Below are 18,033 nucleotides of genomic sequence, written 5' to 3' on the forward strand. Positions count from 1 at the left end.
CCCCCCCCGCCCCACCAGTCCCACAGCCGAGCCAACAGGGAGAGTGAGAACTCGAACTTACAGCCTGGAAGGCATTTGGAGTTCTGTTTGAAAAGAAAAAGGTGACATTTGTCTAAAGTAAATCTGTGCTGTTTCCAATTAAATAAACAGGGACATAAATCCAATATGGAAATTTCTTAATATTTTATCCTTTTGTATTCTCTTACAAGAGGCCAAAGAAAACCTCTTAGTGCGGTTCTATGCAATTTATGGACTTAATCATCTGGAAAAAAAGAAAAAAGGGTGAGGGAGGATATGAGGCCCCAAGTTCGAGCCCCGGTTCTGACGACAGTGTGGTCTGCTCAGAACTCACATCACAAATGACCACAGGTGGCCACCCCTGCCCAGGACAGCCAGCCTCAGCTTCCCTCCCAGGCTGCGGGCCCAGCTGGGGGCCGGGGGCTCGGGAGCCAGCGCTGGGCGGCCATACTGGCTTGGCCTCTTGAGTTCAGAGCTCCCTGTACTCCAGTGCCCAGAACGTATGGAACTTTCCAGGCTTTCCACATTCTGAATGACACAGATTCTTCATACACTTCCTGTCATGAAAGCAATCGATTTGTTTTACTGGGCATCGGGTTGAAAAGAAAACCTAATTTTCTTTCAATTACTTCATCAGATGGTGTGACCTCTCTCTCCCTGTCTGTCCGTCTGTCTGATGGCTGTTTCTTTCTGGTAATTCTGAATGAGAAACTAACAGTGGTTCCCTTAACTTCTAATGACAGCCAGGGCTGTCCCCTTTGCTTCTCAGGAAACACATGGGAAATCCTGCAGCACTGAATGTTCTGGAACCTTCTCTCTGGTTTGCCTGTTGTTGGGTTTTAGGAGTAAGGATGATAATGTAAACCTTGACCTGTTGGGATTAGCTTCGTTTAGAGCTGGGAACTGCTTCAGTTCTTTGACAAGTTAAAAGCAGTCATTTCGTCTACTGTGTTCTCAGGGAGGTGTGCAAGACAAATTTTGACTAGAGAGATGGGGTTTTTTTTGTTTGGGTTTTGTGTTTGTCCAGTCTGGGTTTGAACTCAGGACTTCATGCTCTCACTTGATTTTTCAGTCAAGGTTGGTTCTCTATGACTTGAGCCACACCTCCTGTCTGTCTTTCCTGTTCATTGGAGATCAGGACTTTGCCCAGGGTAGCTTCAAACTGTTTTTCCTTATTAGCTAGGACAACCTGACTCACTGGATAGAGGTTTTATGTTTACTTTGTACTCGGCTCTAGTTTTTGGATTCAAAGTGAAGACCGAGAGCTCCAGTGTGGCCTGTGTAGTCTCTTAAAGGAATATCCAGGCTGGCTCAGTCCCCCTGCCCGCAGGTCAGAGCCACCGTGCCCTCTGTGCTCGCTCCTTAGAAAGACTGCTGTCACATTTGTCTCCTTTCTTCAGGAGGGCCTGTCCCCGCCACCCACGGCTCAGTCCTTGTCCCCTAACTGGCCAAAAGCCTGGCCAGCGCGACCCACCTCGTAGGAACACTCAGGTGTGCCAAGCTGGGGGTGGGGGCTGGACATGAGAACGAGGCGGTCATGAGAGAAGCAGAAGGAAAAGCTGGGTCCGAGACCTCTGGGAAGAGCTCTCACTCAGTGTCAGCTCCAGACCGAGTTCCTGGGGGGTCCTGGGCTCGAGTCTGCGTGGAAGGCCGGTGCCTTAGGATGGCTACATGGGGAGTTTCCAGGCAGTTCCGGGAAAGTGGAGAGCAGGCGAAGCATGGGGCTGTGTGAAACTGATGGGGCCACACTGCTTTCTCCTAGGTCCAGTGTTCAATGCCTCCGTGCACTCAGACACACCCTCTGTCACCCGTGGCCAGCCTATCAAGGTCTTCTGCATCCTGACCGTGGAGGGCGCCATGCTGGACCCAGGTACCACACTCCGTCCTCATCTAGTTCTCGAGAGCACTTGGTGTGCTACCCTGTCCCCCCTTCCCCCCTCCCCCGCCCGGCCTGGCCTGGTGAATGGAAGCACAACTGGAAACAAGCCCAGATGTTCCATCAGAGTTATGGGGGGGGGGGGAGTCTCCAGGCATGATCCCAGATGAGTATGAAATCCACTAGCAGGTTCCTACTCCTACTCTGTCATTCATTCATTCACTCATTCACTCAGATATTACTGAGCTCCTGACGTGCCTAAGTCTTGTTAGGTGCTAGGAACAGAGGATTGAGTGGCAGAATCAAAGTGTCTCTAGGACACTGATGGCCAGTTAAGGGCACACACAAAGCAGCCAGGCATCGTGCTTCACGCCTATAATCCTAGCTTCTCAGGAGGCCAAGATCTGATGATCAAGGTTCCAAGCCAGCCTAAACAGAGACAAGTCCATTGGACTCGTTTCCAATTAAAAGCCAGAAGTGGCTCTGAGTGACAGAGCGTGAGGCCCTGAGTTCAAGCTTTAGTACCAGCACACAACAAAATAAAAGTCAGCATAGTGTAAAGCCATTTTTTTTAACCACTCTCCCCTCCCCCCCCCCCACCAGCCATGCTCGTGCATGGTGTCTCCTACAAGAAGTGTGCTTTCTCACAGCCAAGGCCACAGTTGTGTCCTATAAAAATCTTCCCTCCACCCCACCGGTGCCTTCACAGCTGGCCGCGCTACACTCTTGGGCGATGTGTAGCTGCAGACCCTGAATAATTAAACACAGACTGCAAATTGGTTTCTTCAAGCGGCCTATGGGCTAGACGATAGTTCCCATTTGGAAGAGGTTGCATAAGTGACTGGGGTGAGGGGCTGGGCAGTGTCTCTAGCGGCGTACCCCAGATTTGTGGAGGGAGCACTCAGGAGACACCTAGCTCAGGGGAGTGGGGGAGGGGGCAGGCAAGGGCACGGAGTCAGGACAGGTCTGCACCGTGTTGCTGGGATGTAGTAGGGATCCTGATACCACACGTTCATGCATGCAGCTCAGTCTGTGCAGAGGCTGGAGCGGCAGGGACGTGCACGACCACCACCAGGCCAGCCAGAGGATCTTGGCTTTAGTGCTTTAGCTCCTAGCATCTGCGATGACAGGTACAGAGAGCACCTGCTAGTGGAGCACCGCTCGCAGGATCATGTCTGCCCAGTGCGGAGATCACGGGGCACGTGCTGGGTTGTAGGGTGCTGTGCTCAGTAGCTTCAAGAACAGGACGGATGCAGTGACTCGCTGGGGAGCCCTGGTGCTGGCACTCTGCACAGGTGCAGAGTTGGGGAGTAGAATGTGGTCATGGGTGGTGGGGACATGGTTCCTCCTGCATGCTGTATTCAGAAAACACCATCACCTGTGCATGACAGCATGAATCCCCAGCACACCAGGCAGGGCCCGGGACCACTATGCCCTGGTGTGGTGCTGAGGAATCAAACCCAGGGCCTCATGTATACAAGGCAAGCGCTCTATCACTGAGCCACCTTTCCAGCCCCTCATGTGCTTTTTGAAGTTGTTAGTTTACCTTTCCTAAATAAGTCGATGTTATTTTTTGTTCAGCAAAAGGTGCTTTGTACCAAAAGTTGTGCAAATATGTGTGTGTGTGTGTACGCATGCCAGTACTAGGGGCTCAAACTTAGGACCTGGGCGCTGTCCCTGAGCTTTTTCAGTTAGGGCTAGCGCTTTACCACTTGAGTTACAGCTCCACTTCCGGTTTTCTGGTAGTTCATTGGAGATAAGAGTCTCATGGACTTTTCCTGTCTGGGCTGGCTTTGAACTGTGATCCTCAGATCTCAGCCTCCTGAGTAGCTGGGAGGACAGGTGTGAGCCACTGGTGCCTGGGAATGTCAAAAGACTTAGGCCAGAGGTGTGGCTCAGTGGTGGATCATTTGTGCCATGTGTTCAAGGTCCTGGGGTTGGTCTTACCAAAAAAAAAAAAAAGCAAAGCAAAGGCCTGTGGCCCTTGGTCACTGGCGTGGCTGGCACTGTTGACAGAAGCCGAGACCCAGAGCCGGGCTGAGGAGGCCTGCGTACCCTTTACATTCTGGGAGATTGGCTTCTCTGTCACTCTCTGCTCTTCTGCTCACATGAATTTATTTCGGCTGTTAGAACCTTGATTTCTCAGGACTTTATACCCCAGCGGTATACAGCACCTTGGGGCTGTGAGCCATGTCATTTTTGCAGTCTGGCATTTCGTCCCTTATCAGTTCAGTGTCTTTCCAGTCTGGGTCATGTGGCTGTCCTGTCAAGGGACACTATCTGGGGAGAGGGGGTAGGGGGTGAGGAGGGCACAGCGTGCCTTGCAGCTGTCTGCCAGCTCTACCTCTGGGGCTGTCTGAGGGGGGCTCATGGCCCCAAATTCTCTCCCAGGGCTCCCTAGGCTGGGTGGTGGCAGTAGTATGGTTACAAACCTGGACTCCAGGGAGGAGCTTGGACCACATCCTGTGGTTGGAATAAGATTCTGCTAAACAGCTCCCTCCCATGCGGGGGCCATGTGCATTTTCCTCATGGCACTGACCGGGGTTTTTGGCAATCTAGACTCCATGGCCTTCGACGTGGTCTGGTTTGCCGTACACTCCTTTGGTCTGGACGAGGACCCGGTGCTGCTGTCCACGCTGGACCGGAAGGGGATCGTCACCACAGCCCCACGCCACGGGAAGAGTGGCCTGAGCCTGGAGCGTGTGGGTGCGCTGGAGTTCCTGTTACAGGTGCATGACTCCGAGGACCATGACTTCGGCAACTACTTTTGTGCCGTGACACCATGGGTGAAGTCACCGACAGGTTCCTGGCAGAAGGAGGCAGAGATTCACTCCAAGCCTGTCTTTATAACCGTGAAGATGGACGGTAGGTGCCACCCACTGCTGCATACTTGGGCCCAAGGGTAGAGCCTCTCCCGCCCGGCTGCAGCTGCAGCTGATAGCCATCCAGGCTTCCGGTTTGAGGAACGTGCCACGACGGCAGTCTGCTTTCTCTCTGGGCTCAGCCTGGTCCAGAAGGAGCAAAAGCAGCCCTGCTGGTTCCTAGTTTTATTGTCATGTGCCAGAGGCACCATTCAGGAAATGACTTGCAAGACTTGCTGGGAACTGGCCATCACAGCTGTAATCCCAGCTACTCAGGAGGCTGCAGAGCTGCGGACTGCAGTTCAAAGCCAGCCTGGGCAGGAAAGTCCATGAGACTCTTATCTCCAGTTACCTAGTAAAGAGCCAGCAGAGAAGCTGTGGCTCGAGTGACAGAGCACCAGTCTTGGGTGAACAAACTCAGGGACAGCGCACAGGTCCTGAGTTCCGCCCTGGTACAAGCACAAAACAACAACAACCACAAAAAAAAAAAAATCTCACTGGATGCTATGTTGAAAGTAAACTATACAACTTTTGGTGGGATAGGAAAGAAAAACAGAGCAAGGGAAGGGTGACATTGTCCAAAAGGAAATGTGCTCTTTACCTGACTTATGAAACTGCAGTCCCTCTGTATATCACCTTTATAGTATCATTTTTAAAAAAGCAAATAGAGAAAAAAGAATCAATTGGCATAAGTCCACGGAGAGTACGCAAGCCCAGGCGCCTCTGCACATCAGCAGGAGGGTGGGCGTGTTTTCTTAATCATGTGCCTGTGTAAGGAGACAGACGGGAGCCCCGCTTTCATGGGCCACAAGGCCTTTCTGATCCATCTCCGTTGTGCAGTGGGAGTGTCATCTCCCGTGAGACGTGAGATGAGACATCATCCAGTCGAGGAGTGCTGGTGTCTCCAGGGGGTCCACCCAGCATGTGCATTTCCGACACTTGTCATGTGTTACTGTATTCTCATCTTAAATTCTTCCCTTGAAGTTAATTCCATATGAAAACTCGAGCTCTTCCCAAACAAGTAGGGGAGTGATTATTCACTTTGCTCGATAATTTACTACAGTGTTTCCTAAAATAGCTGCTCAGCACACTGGAGTCCTCCCGTGCGCAGGGCTGATTTATGCGTGGTATTTTTAAGGACGCATCTGCTGCTGAACGCACAGTGCCCTTATCCCGACTTTTAAAAATCAATCTCCTGCCAGAACCCTAAAAAAGCAAGTTGACATTCAAAGGCAGCGAGCGAAGCCGTTCTCCTGCCTTCCCCAGTGGAGCAGGGCGGGGGAACACTTGCTCACTTTGTCAAGGGGGAAGAACTGAGGCAGCCAATCTATGCGGTCTGATCCCCAGGGAGAGCCCCCCCGGGGTGGGGAAGGGGCGCGCAGGTCCCTCCCGGCTGCCTGCACAGCACTCACTGCCTCTCTTTGGTCTCCCCCAGTGCTGACCGCCTTCAAGTACCCGCTCCTCATCGGCGTGGGGCTGTCCACCGTGGTCGGCCTCCTGTCCTGCCTCATCGGCTACTGCAGCGCCCACTGGTGTTGCAGGAAGGAAGTGCAGGAGACGCGGCGGGAGCGTCGTCGACTTATGTCCATGGAAATGGATTAGACGCCCAGATGGAGCCTTCCAGAACATTCCAGGGACAGTGGGGTGAGAAGATGGACTAGACGCCCAGCCAGAGCCTTCCAGAATGTTCCAGGACAGTAGGGTGAGGCGATGGACTGAACGCCCAGCTGAGCCATCCAGAATGTTCCAGGGATGGTGGGTGAGGACAGAAACATTTGGAAATGAAATATCACACTAGAACCCAGTCCTCTCTATCTCAGGTGGGAGTTTGCGCTCTCCTTTTGGCATGTCATGAGCGCGGACATGTTTACCTTGACACTGCTCCCTCCCACAGCACTTTCTGCTCTAGAACAATCTCGAGTGTGTGCTCTTTCCTGACTGCGGCTTTTTAATGGTTAAACCTTTGCCTAAATTTTTTTTTTCTCCTCTTACAGATCTCCGAGTGTGTGTGTGTATGTGTGTGTGTTGGTGACTTTGGTGGGCAGGGTTGCAGGGAGGCTCCGGCAGTGGCATGCAGTTCTCCACGGCGGGTGTGAACCGGGCCTGTGTCCATGCTGGTCCTGGGTTAAGGGACTGCTCACCACTCTCCCTCTGCCCTGGCCTTGAGGTGACATGGGCCTGGGCTGAAGGCTCTTGTGGATTTTACAACCCTGCCACACGCCTTGTTTTTTTGGGGGGAGGGTGTGGTTGTCTACATTTGAAATCTAAATTTGGAGCATATAACTCTCCTTGAGCCCAAATGCATTTCACTTTCTTTTTTCTTTTGGGCCTTTCCCAATTGTGTTGGTTTCTGTGGGAATGATGAGATGGTAGCCTTGGGGTCTGGATTTGGACTCCACCGAGCACCTTAGCTCACCACCTTAGCCTTAAGAATGAGAATGAACCAGAACACAGTATCACCTCTGCCCGAGCCAGTTATGAGGGAGGGGCAGGGCCGGAGGGGGAGGGGGAAGCAGGAAGCATGCTGGGAGGCTGCTGGGCCTGGCAGGAGCCCTGGGGCCGGGGCGGGAGTGCTTCTGGACAGGGCTTTCTGTAGCCCAGGCTGGGGGAGGCTGAGGAGGGCCCCCTCTGCTCCTGCCCCATGCGCGGCACTGGAGATGGGGAGACACACAGGGCCTGCAGAGGAGGCTATGCAGCCTCCTCGGCCTCCTGCTCCTTCCTGTGAGAGCCATGGCCGCTCGCATGACCTGGGAAATTCAAAACATGCTTACGGGAGTCAGGAGCCAGCAGCTCACACCTGTCATCCTAGCTACTCAGGAGATCAAGGTTTGAAGCCAGCCTAGGCAGGAAAGTGAGACTTATCTCCAATTAGCAGCAAAAAGCCAGAAGTAGAGATACGCCTTGGGTGAAAAGGCTGTGTCCAGGCCCTAAGTTCAAGACCCAGGACTGGCACACACAAACACTGCCTAGAGGAACTGTGCTCTCTTCTCGTCCTGAGTGTGTGGGCGCAAAGCGGGGTCAGGGGCTGCGCTGCCTGCCCGCCCCCCTGGAAGAGGAAGGTGGGCAGAAAGATCCTCCAGGATCTTCTGTGCCCACAGCGCCCCTCAGAGCCCAGCTCTCCCCTCCCCTCTGGCCCTCTCCCTGCTCTGTACACAGCACTGGCCTTCCATAAGCAGAAGCGTCCTAGTATCTGGGGCTCACTGGGAACGCATGCGCCGTTGACATCCTCTGTCATTAATTCTGGCTCTGAAGGATCTCATAATGCCCTGTCTTCCAAGAGGAAAAAAAAGATTCACTTGTTTTGAGCAATAAAGAAATACAAAAGGGAAAGGATGGCCATTCACATGCAGCCTGTCTCTCCCGGCTCCCCCATTTCCCCTTCTTGCCCTTTCTGAGTCCACTATGGGCACTGCTCCTGAGGCAGAAGCCCTGGCTTCTGTGCCAACGCCGGTGGCTGCAGCTAGCTCCAGGCCTGGAGCTGAGTGAGGAAATGGGGGGCAGGGATGTGGAGGGAGTATGGCACTATTGAGGTGTCATCTGCATGTCATCTCACTGCTATTTCAGCGGAGGTGGGAAAACAAACAGGTACCGCACGCATGTCGGCACAGGGGGCACACTGAACCCTGGCATCGACGCCGAGAAGATTCAGGATGATGGTAACAGGCCTTCAGGGTAGACATAAGAACCCCTGCCACCGGAGGGGCCACTGTCCCCCAGAGACTTAGGTCGCTGAACCCTGGGTGGTGAAAAGTGTGTGTGCTCACCCTCGTACCTTGGCCTTTCACACTGATGTAGTTCAAGGCTGAGTTGTCCTAGGCTCCGACCTTTGACCCTCCTGTGCCCTTTGGGCCAACCCCAAGTCACCTGGGAATTGTGGGAAGGATCAAACATCAGGGTATTGTGCCAAGGTCTTTGTGCAGGATACGTCTTGTGAAGGTGTGAGGTGCCCCCATCTGACTACCAAATAGGGCTCCCACAAAGTGCTCTTCAGGAGAGGCTGGAGGAGGGAAAGCCTCGCACGCAGGAGATTGTGCAGGAACTTTCTAGAAGGCTGACCTTTTCTCAAATACAAACACATCCCCCCAGAAAGAGCCTAAGCTGTTTCATGAAGCTGGAGGTCTCTTCTAATCGTTTACTTCATGATGTTTACATCCGTATTCACTTTGTAAAGAAAGAAAACAAGGAAAACGCAAACTCTGGCTTTTAACAACCTTTCGGATTTCCATGGGACAGTAGAACTCTTCACTCACCAGCTGGATGAAATCCCAATTTAGAAATGTGTTTCTGTGTACGCCCACGCCCCGCCCCCTCTGCCCTCGTCTCGTCCCCAGTGGCTCTGGCCACGATTTTGATATTGACATCTGTTAGCCAAAGACTGAGCCTTTTTTGGCAGGAACAATAAGCAATACTACACAACTTGCTACTTTCAGAAAAGCTGTTTGTTGTTGCTTTTTTTTCTTTTACTTTAGCTTCACTGACGACAACAGAGGAAGAAGCGAGCTGGGACTTGGGCAAACCCTCTGCTGTTGGACCAAATTCTCCGCGTGTGCATCGTGGGGAACAAGGCGGGCTTTTTTTCTTTAGCTGGTCCACAGGAATCTGTGGAGTTTCCACAAAGAAAAGATCTTGTGGATTTTCTTCTCTATATCCAATGTTATATGAACTAATTGTAATTGTTTTATACTGTGACCACAAACATTATGCCAAGCACCATTGGTTTTTTGTTGTTGTTTTTTATTTCATTAAAGGCAGTTGGACTTGAAGTTGTGAGGAACGTGGTGTTGTCTTGGGCCCCTTCTGGCGGGAGGGCTGGGCTCCAGCCGCAGCAGGGTGGCACCTGCGGGCCCTGTGAATCCCAGACAAACACTGCAGATTTTCTTCTCTGACCAAAGAACTGATGGGACTCCCAGCAGGTGGGCGAGGGCAGGCCTCCTGTGTGTGTGGGGGGGGGGGGGGTCTTCCTGGCCTGTTGGTGACCTCAGAGCTTCCCTCTCAGTCAGAAGTCAGAGGATGCGGTTCCTCTCCAGATGAGGAAGCACTTGCTGGTCATGACCGCACTGTGACCAAACAGCGCATGTGCTCTACTCCATAATAGAACCTGGACTAACGCAGACAGCAGGTGCTCCCCCTCAGCCAGCCTCATCCAGCACTCCTGTTGACTTGTGTATACGTGTGTATGTGTGTGTGCACGTACGCATACATGTGTGCTGGTACTAGGGCTTGAACTTGGGACATGGGGACACTGTCCCTTAGCCTTTTTGCTCATGGCTGGCACTCTGCCACTTGGACTACAGCTCCACTTCTAGATTTCACTGACCAATTGAGTCTCACAGACTTTCCTGCCCAGGCTGGCTTTGAACCATGATCCTTGATCTCGAGTAGCTAGGATGACAGGCCTGAGGCACTGGCCCCCTGCAGCTTGACCATGGAACCACCGCATTGCGAATTATTCAAGTTGTACTCACTGCTGAGCGGCTGGCACTGCTCCAGGCATGTAGGAGGTACTTGGACTTTGTTAACATAGTTGAATGACGCACTGTTGAATGACCTGTTATTACCTGCTTCTCAGCGATCTGGAAAACTCACTCACGTCCAAATACTGGTGTGGGTAAAGCTAGTCTTTGTCAATCCCTGGCCTGTTATTAAACATATTCCTCCCTCAACTGAGATTTAAAGCAAAAGCCAAGTGTCCGGTGCCTCACACCTGTAATCCTAGCTACTTAGGAGGCTGAGATCTGAGGATCCAGGTTCAAAGTCAGTACAGGCAGGAAAGTCTGTAACACTCTAACCAGCAGAAAGCTGGTGAAGTGGATATGTGGCTCAAGCGGTAGAGCGCCAAGCCTTGAGTGAAAAAGCCAAGGGACAGCACACAGGTTTTGAGTTCAAACAAAAAAATTAAAAATTAAAAAATAGAACAGGCTGGACCTTACCTTATACCATATATGAAAATTAGAATGGAGTAAGCTCCCAAATGTGAGACTAAAGCTGTAAAATCCTAGACTAAAACAGAGAAAGCTTCAGATAAAATCCTAGACTAAAACAGAGAAAGCTTCAGAACACGGGGTTTGGCTGTGATTCTTGAATATCACACCAAGACCATAAGCAGTAAAAGAAAAAAAGGAGGGGGGGGGGACCTAGACAAATGGGATTTTTATCAAACTGCAAAGTACAGCATGTGAAGTCGGCAGAGGGAAAGGGCAGGAGACGGCAGGCAAGAGCATTTACAAACCATGTATCTGATAAACAGTTAATATTCAGACTGTAAAGGGAATTTCATTGTAAATCAGAAGGCAACCCCATTAAAACATGGGCAAGGGTCTTGAAAACACACCCAAAGAATATGTACTTATGATTACTGAGCATATGAGAAGAATTGTTCATCCTAAGAGAAATGCATATCAAAACCACAGTGAGATATCTCCAGATGAGTCTTAGCATGGCCACCATCAAAAGACCAGGATGCTGGTAGCCCAGCTCCTCCAGAAACTGAGATCAGGGGGGGGCTGTAGTTCCAGACCAATCAGGGCAAAAAAGCTCCTGAGATTGCATCTCGAAGAAAAAGCTGGGCATGGTGGCATGCACCTGCCATCCCAGCTACCACAGGAAGCATAAATAGGATGCCTGCAGTCCAGTTCACCCCAGCCAAGAAGAGACCTTATCTCAAAATAACTACCACAAAAAGGGGCCAGAGGTATGGCTCAAATGGTAGACTACCTGCCCTGCAAGCACGAAGCCAAGTTCAAACCCCAGTACAGTACCACTGCCCCAAAAAAGAGACAAGAAAATGATAGGTGTTATTCCTGCGTATGAATGCACTGCTGAGCACAATGTGAAATGGTGCAGCTGCTATGAAAAACAGTATGGAGGGTCTCTGAGAAATTAAAGACAGTGAATCTCTTTGGTGCAATAAAAACCTGGATGATGGGCAAGTAAATCAAGCTGGGATGTGAGAGTGAGCACCAGGCAAGGGTGGGGGTGGGGGCTGGCGGGGAGGTCTAATGACAAGGGTGGATGAGGATGATTATGGTGGATGTAGCTGATTGGCCTGTGTGAACAATAAAACCTGCTGAAACTGCTCTGAGGAGTGGGATGGAGTGAGCTTGTTTACACGTGTGGAAACATCACACAACGAAACTCAGCTACAACTAACGTATGTTAATTTTTAAAAGTTAATTAAAAACAGAACTACCAGATGATTCGGCAGCCCCACTTCTGAGGAGATATCCAAAAGAAATTAAAGCAGTATGTCAGAGACACATGAACCCCCATGACCAGGGTATATTCAGAATAGCCAAGAGGTGGAAGTCACTCCAGTTTCCCTCAGCACACAAAAGAGTAAAGGAAACATTCCTGTGCACAATAGAATACGAAGCCATCGTTAGTAAAATGAAAATCCTGATTTATGCCACAACCTGAAGGAAACTCTGACACTGCGCTAAGTGATTAAGTCAGCCACCATGACAGATACTGTATTTTTCTTCTCATACAGTAGTCAACACAGCAACAGAAGGAAGAAGAGTGATCACCCAGAGCCGGGGGTGGGAGGGGTTCCTGTTTATTCAGCCAGATTCAGGATTGCAGGAAGATTCCCGAGTGCTGTTGCATAACGTGAACACGCTTATTAAACAGTGCAGTTAAAATGGCCAAGATGGGAAATTACTATTACGTGGGCTTTTCCCACAGTAATTAAAAAAGAGGGAGGAACTTTAAAATGTTCTCTGGGAAAGATTCAATAAGGATTCATTGCTTAAAAAAATAAGAGATGGGAGGCGAGGTGGGGGCGGGGGGCAAGGACATGGAAACATTTGCCCACAGCTTCACGATTTTTTTTAAACAAAGTTTAATTTAAAGCAATCAGTTGTAGAAGAGACAGCTCAGGTGTGCACAAGGAAGGGACTATCAAATGAGATTCTTGTTTACAGAGTCATATTCAGCGCAAAGTCTTAGCCAGGGCACTGATGGCCACACCTGTAATCCTCACTACTCAGGAGCCTGAGATCTGGTTCAAAGCCAGCTTGGGAATCAAAGTCGATGAGAATCGCATCTCCAGTTAACCAGCAAAAAGCCAGAAGTGAAGTTGTGATTCTAGTGTTAGAACATTTCCCTTGAGTGAATAAAACTGAGGGAGGGCATGAGTTCTGGGTTGAAGCCCCAGTACCGTCACTACACACACAAAGATGGGAGGAGGAAAGCAGCTTTGGAGGATGGGGGGCAGTGGGGAAAAGTGGGGGGAGCTAAGAAAGATGCTGGAACACCATCGCCAAGCTGAGCACACCCTGAGGGGGTGAGCGGGGTCTAGAGCCCCTGGCAGGGGACTTGGCCCCCCTTCTCTTTGGGGCTTATCCCGCGCCTCCCAGCCCGTTTCCATGGAAGCCTGTTGCCTGGTTCACAGCAGCCCATACAAAGTATGGGGTACGGCCCTCCCAAGGGGTGCAAACCCCAACCCTCGCTTGCCCAAGCCCAGCCTCGGAGCCTTCCGTTGCTCTGGGCTTCCTTCTTCCTGGGAGTGGGGGGCCCCCTCCCGCCCGGCCTCCACCGGGCCCGGCCTCCCCCTCCTCCCGGGCTCCCCACAAGTCGAGGTGACAAAGGGAAGCTGTCCCGGCCTCACAAACCTCTTCTGCTTAGTGGATTCGTGGTCAGCATCCGCTGAAAGCAACATCCTGTGACGGGAATCGAGGCCTCCCTGATCGAGGCCAGGGAGAGAAGATGGCGGCCAGGCCCAGATCCAGCACCCAACGCCTGTCTTGTTCCCGTCATGCCCTGGGTCCGGGACACGTGCGCCCTTCGTGTCCTGCAGGCCTTACTAGCTCCCATCCAATCAGAAATCCTGACGGTGCCACGAACGGAGATGGAGATCCAATCAGAGAGCGCTTTCATAAGCGAGTGTTAAAGCGGAGGAACCAATCACGAGGCTCCCCACAGCACCTGTCTGCCCTTCGACCAATCAGACCAAGAACGCAATCTCAGGGGGTGGAGACAAGGGGCCTTCTATACACACGGGCTGCGCGCGCTTGGATGCCCACCTCCCAGCTCTATCACAACGGGTCCATTTTGCTTTCAAACACACCTGCTCCATCTGCCCTGTCATCAGAAGAATAAACAAAGCCAAGCCCTCGAGGGCATCAAGAGAAGAGAAGGGACCTGGAGTGGAGATCAGGATGTTGTCCTCAGTCCACAAGTCCAGGTCACACAGGGAAGCTGAGATCACAGGGGTCCCTGCTTGTGGGGTGATTTCTGGTACCTGAAAGAATGAGACGTTCTTTATCTGGGCAAAGTCAGGCTCTGGTGAGTACAGATCAGTTTAACCTGAAATGCAAAAACTCAAGTTGGGGGGCGGGGGGGGGAGTCAAAATAATGATCAGCTTCCTGCTGATCTGTTACATATTTTTTCTTAATTCTTTCTCCAGCTGTTTACCATCTCACCCTTTCCCTTCCATGAGCAGCCAGCTCAAAAACATGTTAAATGAGAAGGCAGCCCTAGACTCCATTTTCTAAGCCATGTGAGGTCAGTTTATCCCCAAACCCCTGAGTCTCACTTTGCTCATCTGAAGAATTGAGACCTCCACCCAGCAGTGATGTGAGTTAAGTTTATAAAACTGCAGGAGAGTGAGAACCAGTGGCGCACATCTGTAATCCTAAACTATTCCGAAGACTGAGATCTGAGGACCCCTGTACAAAGCCAGCCTGGTCAGAAAAGCCCTTGAGATTGTTACTCTGATTGACCAGCAAAAGGCCAGAATGGAAGTGTGGCTCAAAGTGTAAAGCACCAGCCTTGAGTAAAAAAGCTGAGTGAGAACTCGAGGTCTTGAGTTCAAGCTCCAGTACAAACACACACACACACACACACACGCACACGCAATTTCCATGAATCTGTACAAATTATATTGAAGCATGTCAACCTAGAGTGGAAGATCTCTTTTTATTAAAAATTTGCAGAAAAGAACAAAATTTCCCTTTAATACATTACTGATTCCTTTGTCCATGAGTGGCCCTTTCCTGCCTGCCCACCTTCCCTCCCTCCCTCTAGATCAGAAATGACATTTCTACATCCCTTTCAAGCAGTACAATTGCAATGTGGTGATTCCCCGGGGCAATAGAATAACTGCCTCTTCTCCAGTTCTATTTTTTTTCCCTTTTCTTTCTTCTTTTTTTTCCCCCTTGACAACAAAAAGCTTTTTTTTCCCTTCAGACAAGAGGTAACATCACCCTGTCAATGTTAAATTCTGGCAGAAATGAAGCCACTAAAATAGAAAGAGGGAAAAAATATATTTTGGCAGCAGCCAGGAATAAGGAAGCATAGCACTTACTGTGCTGTTTGTATTTTGGGGACATGGGTATTATGGGCTATGATGGTTAATGGGTATCTAAGATCTCTTTTCAGGTCATGTGGCAGGTTGAGTGCATTGACATTCCATTTTTTGTGGGTCTTTTTAATCTTTCCTTTTAATGTCACATTGTAGTCCTCCCCTCTCCCCCAGAAAAGAGGCAGAATGTGCTAGGTGCCCGTTGCTTACACCTGTAATCCTAGTTACTCAGATCCTCAAGATCTGAGGATCTTGGTTCAAAGCCAGATTGGGCAGGAAAGTGTGTAACACTCTTGTGTCCAATGAACCACTAAAAAGCCAGAAGTAGAGGTGTGGCTCAAGTGGTAGAGTGCCAGCCTTGAACAAAAAAGCCAAGTGAGAGTGCAGTGTAAGGCCCTGAGCTTAAGCCCCAGGGCTGGGACCACTCCTCCTTTCTTCAAGGAGGAAAAAGAAGGAAGCAGAAGATTAATGTGTCTGTATTTTTTGAGCATGGGCATACAAGCAGCTCTGCCTGAGGTTGCCACCAGTCATGATGTAACTACAACCTTTAGAAAGTGCTGCTGTGTTTCCACTAATTCTTTGGGACTGACATTACTGTGACAAGGCAGGAAGGAAAGCCACATGATCCAAGGCAAGGCCATCCTGGGCTATACTCCCAGCAGCTGACCACAGATGCAAGAGCAAACCTGCCCACATTAAACAGCTGACCCAGAGGCTTGTCATGAAAAACAAATATCTATTGTTAGAAGCCACCGAAGTCTTGTTGTTGGTTGTTGCACCGTAGTAACTAAGACTGTGCATTTGCCTTCAATATCAATGCCTGGAAGTGGGTCAAGACTTCTGTAACTGACATTGTGAACAAATCCCTGTACTTCACGACTCACTGAAAGGATAATTCATAGCTGTGAGAGCTCGTTTGAAATTTCCATTCCATAAAAACTTCCCTTTCATATGTTCCCACATACAGCCTACACACCCTTGACCCTGTGCAAAATCATAAATCATTCCAGTGCTCCAAGCATCCACTTATACCAGCCTTTGAACGAGGTGTCATTGGAGGTTCACTACCTGTACTCCTAACTATTCTAGAGGCTGTGATCTGAAGATCACAGTTCAAAGCCAGCCTGGGCAGGAAAATCTGCAAGACTGTTATCTCCAATTAACCATCACAAAGCCAGAAATGGAGCAGCAGCTCCAGTAGAAGCTAACTAGCCTTGAGCACAAAAGCTTAAGGAGAGCTCCCAGCCCCTGAGTCCAAGCCCCAAGACTAGAAAATAACAATAATAATAAAATAACGCGTCATATCCATCTTTGGTAGCTAATTACATAGAAGTACTCAGTAAATACTTCATCCTGTATTTAAGTGCCCAAGTTTAGAACCTCAAAATTCCCCATGCAAATGAATGCAAAAATCTTTCAACTAGTCTTTTGTTTCTACCTTTGTCTACCTCAGCTGACAATACACAAGTAAAAGAAAATCTGACCAGGCTGTTCTCATGCTAAAAACAAAAAACAAAATCCTAACCTCCTGACAGCTTCCTTAAGATAAATAAAGCCACTCCTTAGGCCTGATGTGAAAAGCCAGCTCAGACCTCCCCCAGCCCCCTGAAGACCCTTCTCTTCTTGCAGCAGCCTCCAGCTTTGCTTACTCCAGCAGGAAGGTACAGCCTGTGCCCGACTATCCATGCCTGACTGCCTCTTCCCAGCGGCACCTGCGCCCCTTCCTCCATGTTTGTCTCACTGGCCAGCCCCATCCTGACCTTCCCACCCACCAACTTCTTCTATTGCCTATAGGTGCTGCACTGGATGTTGCCACATTGTACAGGGAGCCTCCTGAGGATAGATGTAGAATTGTGACCATCAGTTTATGTGCAAATCACCACACCAAGAATGTAGAAGGACTAAAAGAAAATTGCTAGATGAATCCATGGATGGATGAGTGGGTGGCTGGAGGAGGGGGTACAGAGGTGGGTGGATGGATGATTTATAGATGGATGAATAGATTGATGGGTGGATAATGGGTGAACCAATGGATGGATAGATAGGTGGATAGGTAGGTGAGTGGATGGATGGATAGATAATGGGTGGACCAATGGGGTGGATAAATAGGAGGATAGGTGCGTGAGTGGATGGATAGATGGATGGATGAATAGATGAATGGATGGATAATGGGTGGCCCAATGGATAGATGGATAGGTGAGTAGGTGGGTGATTGGATGGATGGATAGATGGATAAATGGGTAAGGGGTGGATGGGTGGGTGGATGGAGGAGTGGATGGATACAGAATGGATGGAGCAGGGAGGAATCTGCCTGTAATGTAATTCTGAAACTGAAAACTTTGTGACCTTTCTAGATCAAGGCTGGACCAGCAGCTAGGAATTGAGCAGCTTGCTGTCCTCAGTGAGTTCATCTCTGTTTGAGCTTGCCTTGTAGGACTCTCATTAGATGAAATTGTCCAGGCACCTGCTAGCCTTGGGTCCACATTGAGCAGATGAAGATTTTCCAACATGTCTCCTGATGAGGTTCCATATTGAGTCCTAAGGACTTCAGACGAATTAGCTCATCTGGCCTATGATGGACTCTATGGTGAAAAGTTAACTAGCTTTTCCAAGAGGTCAAGCTACAAAAAGTAGAATCTGCATGCACCCCCCGACAGCCTGACAGCAGAGCCTGGCCTCCGTATGGGTGATGTGAGCCCGGTTTTGCTGACCAGGGCCATTCTCTTCCAAAGGGGAGCCCAAGGAAAGATTCACACGCAAACAGTTCTCTCTCTCTCTCTCTCTCTCTCTCTTTCTGTCGTGGGGCTTGAACTCTGGGCCTGGGCACTGTCCTTCAGCTCTTCAGCTCAAGGCGAGCGCTCTACCACATGAGCCACAGCGCCACTTCCAGATTTCTGGTGGTTTATTGGAGAGAAGAGTCTCACAGACTTTCTTGCTTTGAATCACAATCCTCAGATCTCAGCCTCCTGAGTAG

The 18,033-nt window shown here is 50.1% G+C and overlaps 1 protein-coding gene across 1 annotated transcript in view; it reads left to right on the forward strand.

The window, feature by feature from the left end:
- Ptgfrn (prostaglandin F2 receptor inhibitor) overlaps positions 1-7,429 on the forward strand; it is an 84,905-nt gene extending 77,476 nt beyond the window's left edge. The window contains exons 8-10 of the mRNA XM_013024636.1: positions 1,781-1,888; positions 4,454-4,759; positions 6,191-7,429. Of these exons, the coding sequence (XP_012880090.1) occupies positions 1,781-1,888; positions 4,454-4,759; positions 6,191-6,357 (581 nt within the window). The 3' untranslated portion in view covers positions 6,358-7,429. The remainder of the gene's footprint in view (positions 1-1,780; positions 1,889-4,453; positions 4,760-6,190) is intronic.
- Positions 7,430-18,033: the final 10,604 nt, after the last annotated feature.

This window comes from Dipodomys ordii, unplaced genomic scaffold (genome assembly GCF_000151885.1).
Source record: "Dipodomys ordii isolate 6190 unplaced genomic scaffold, Dord_2.0 Scaffold78, whole genome shotgun sequence".
NCBI classification, from domain to species: Eukaryota; Metazoa; Chordata; class Mammalia; order Rodentia; family Heteromyidae; genus Dipodomys; species Dipodomys ordii.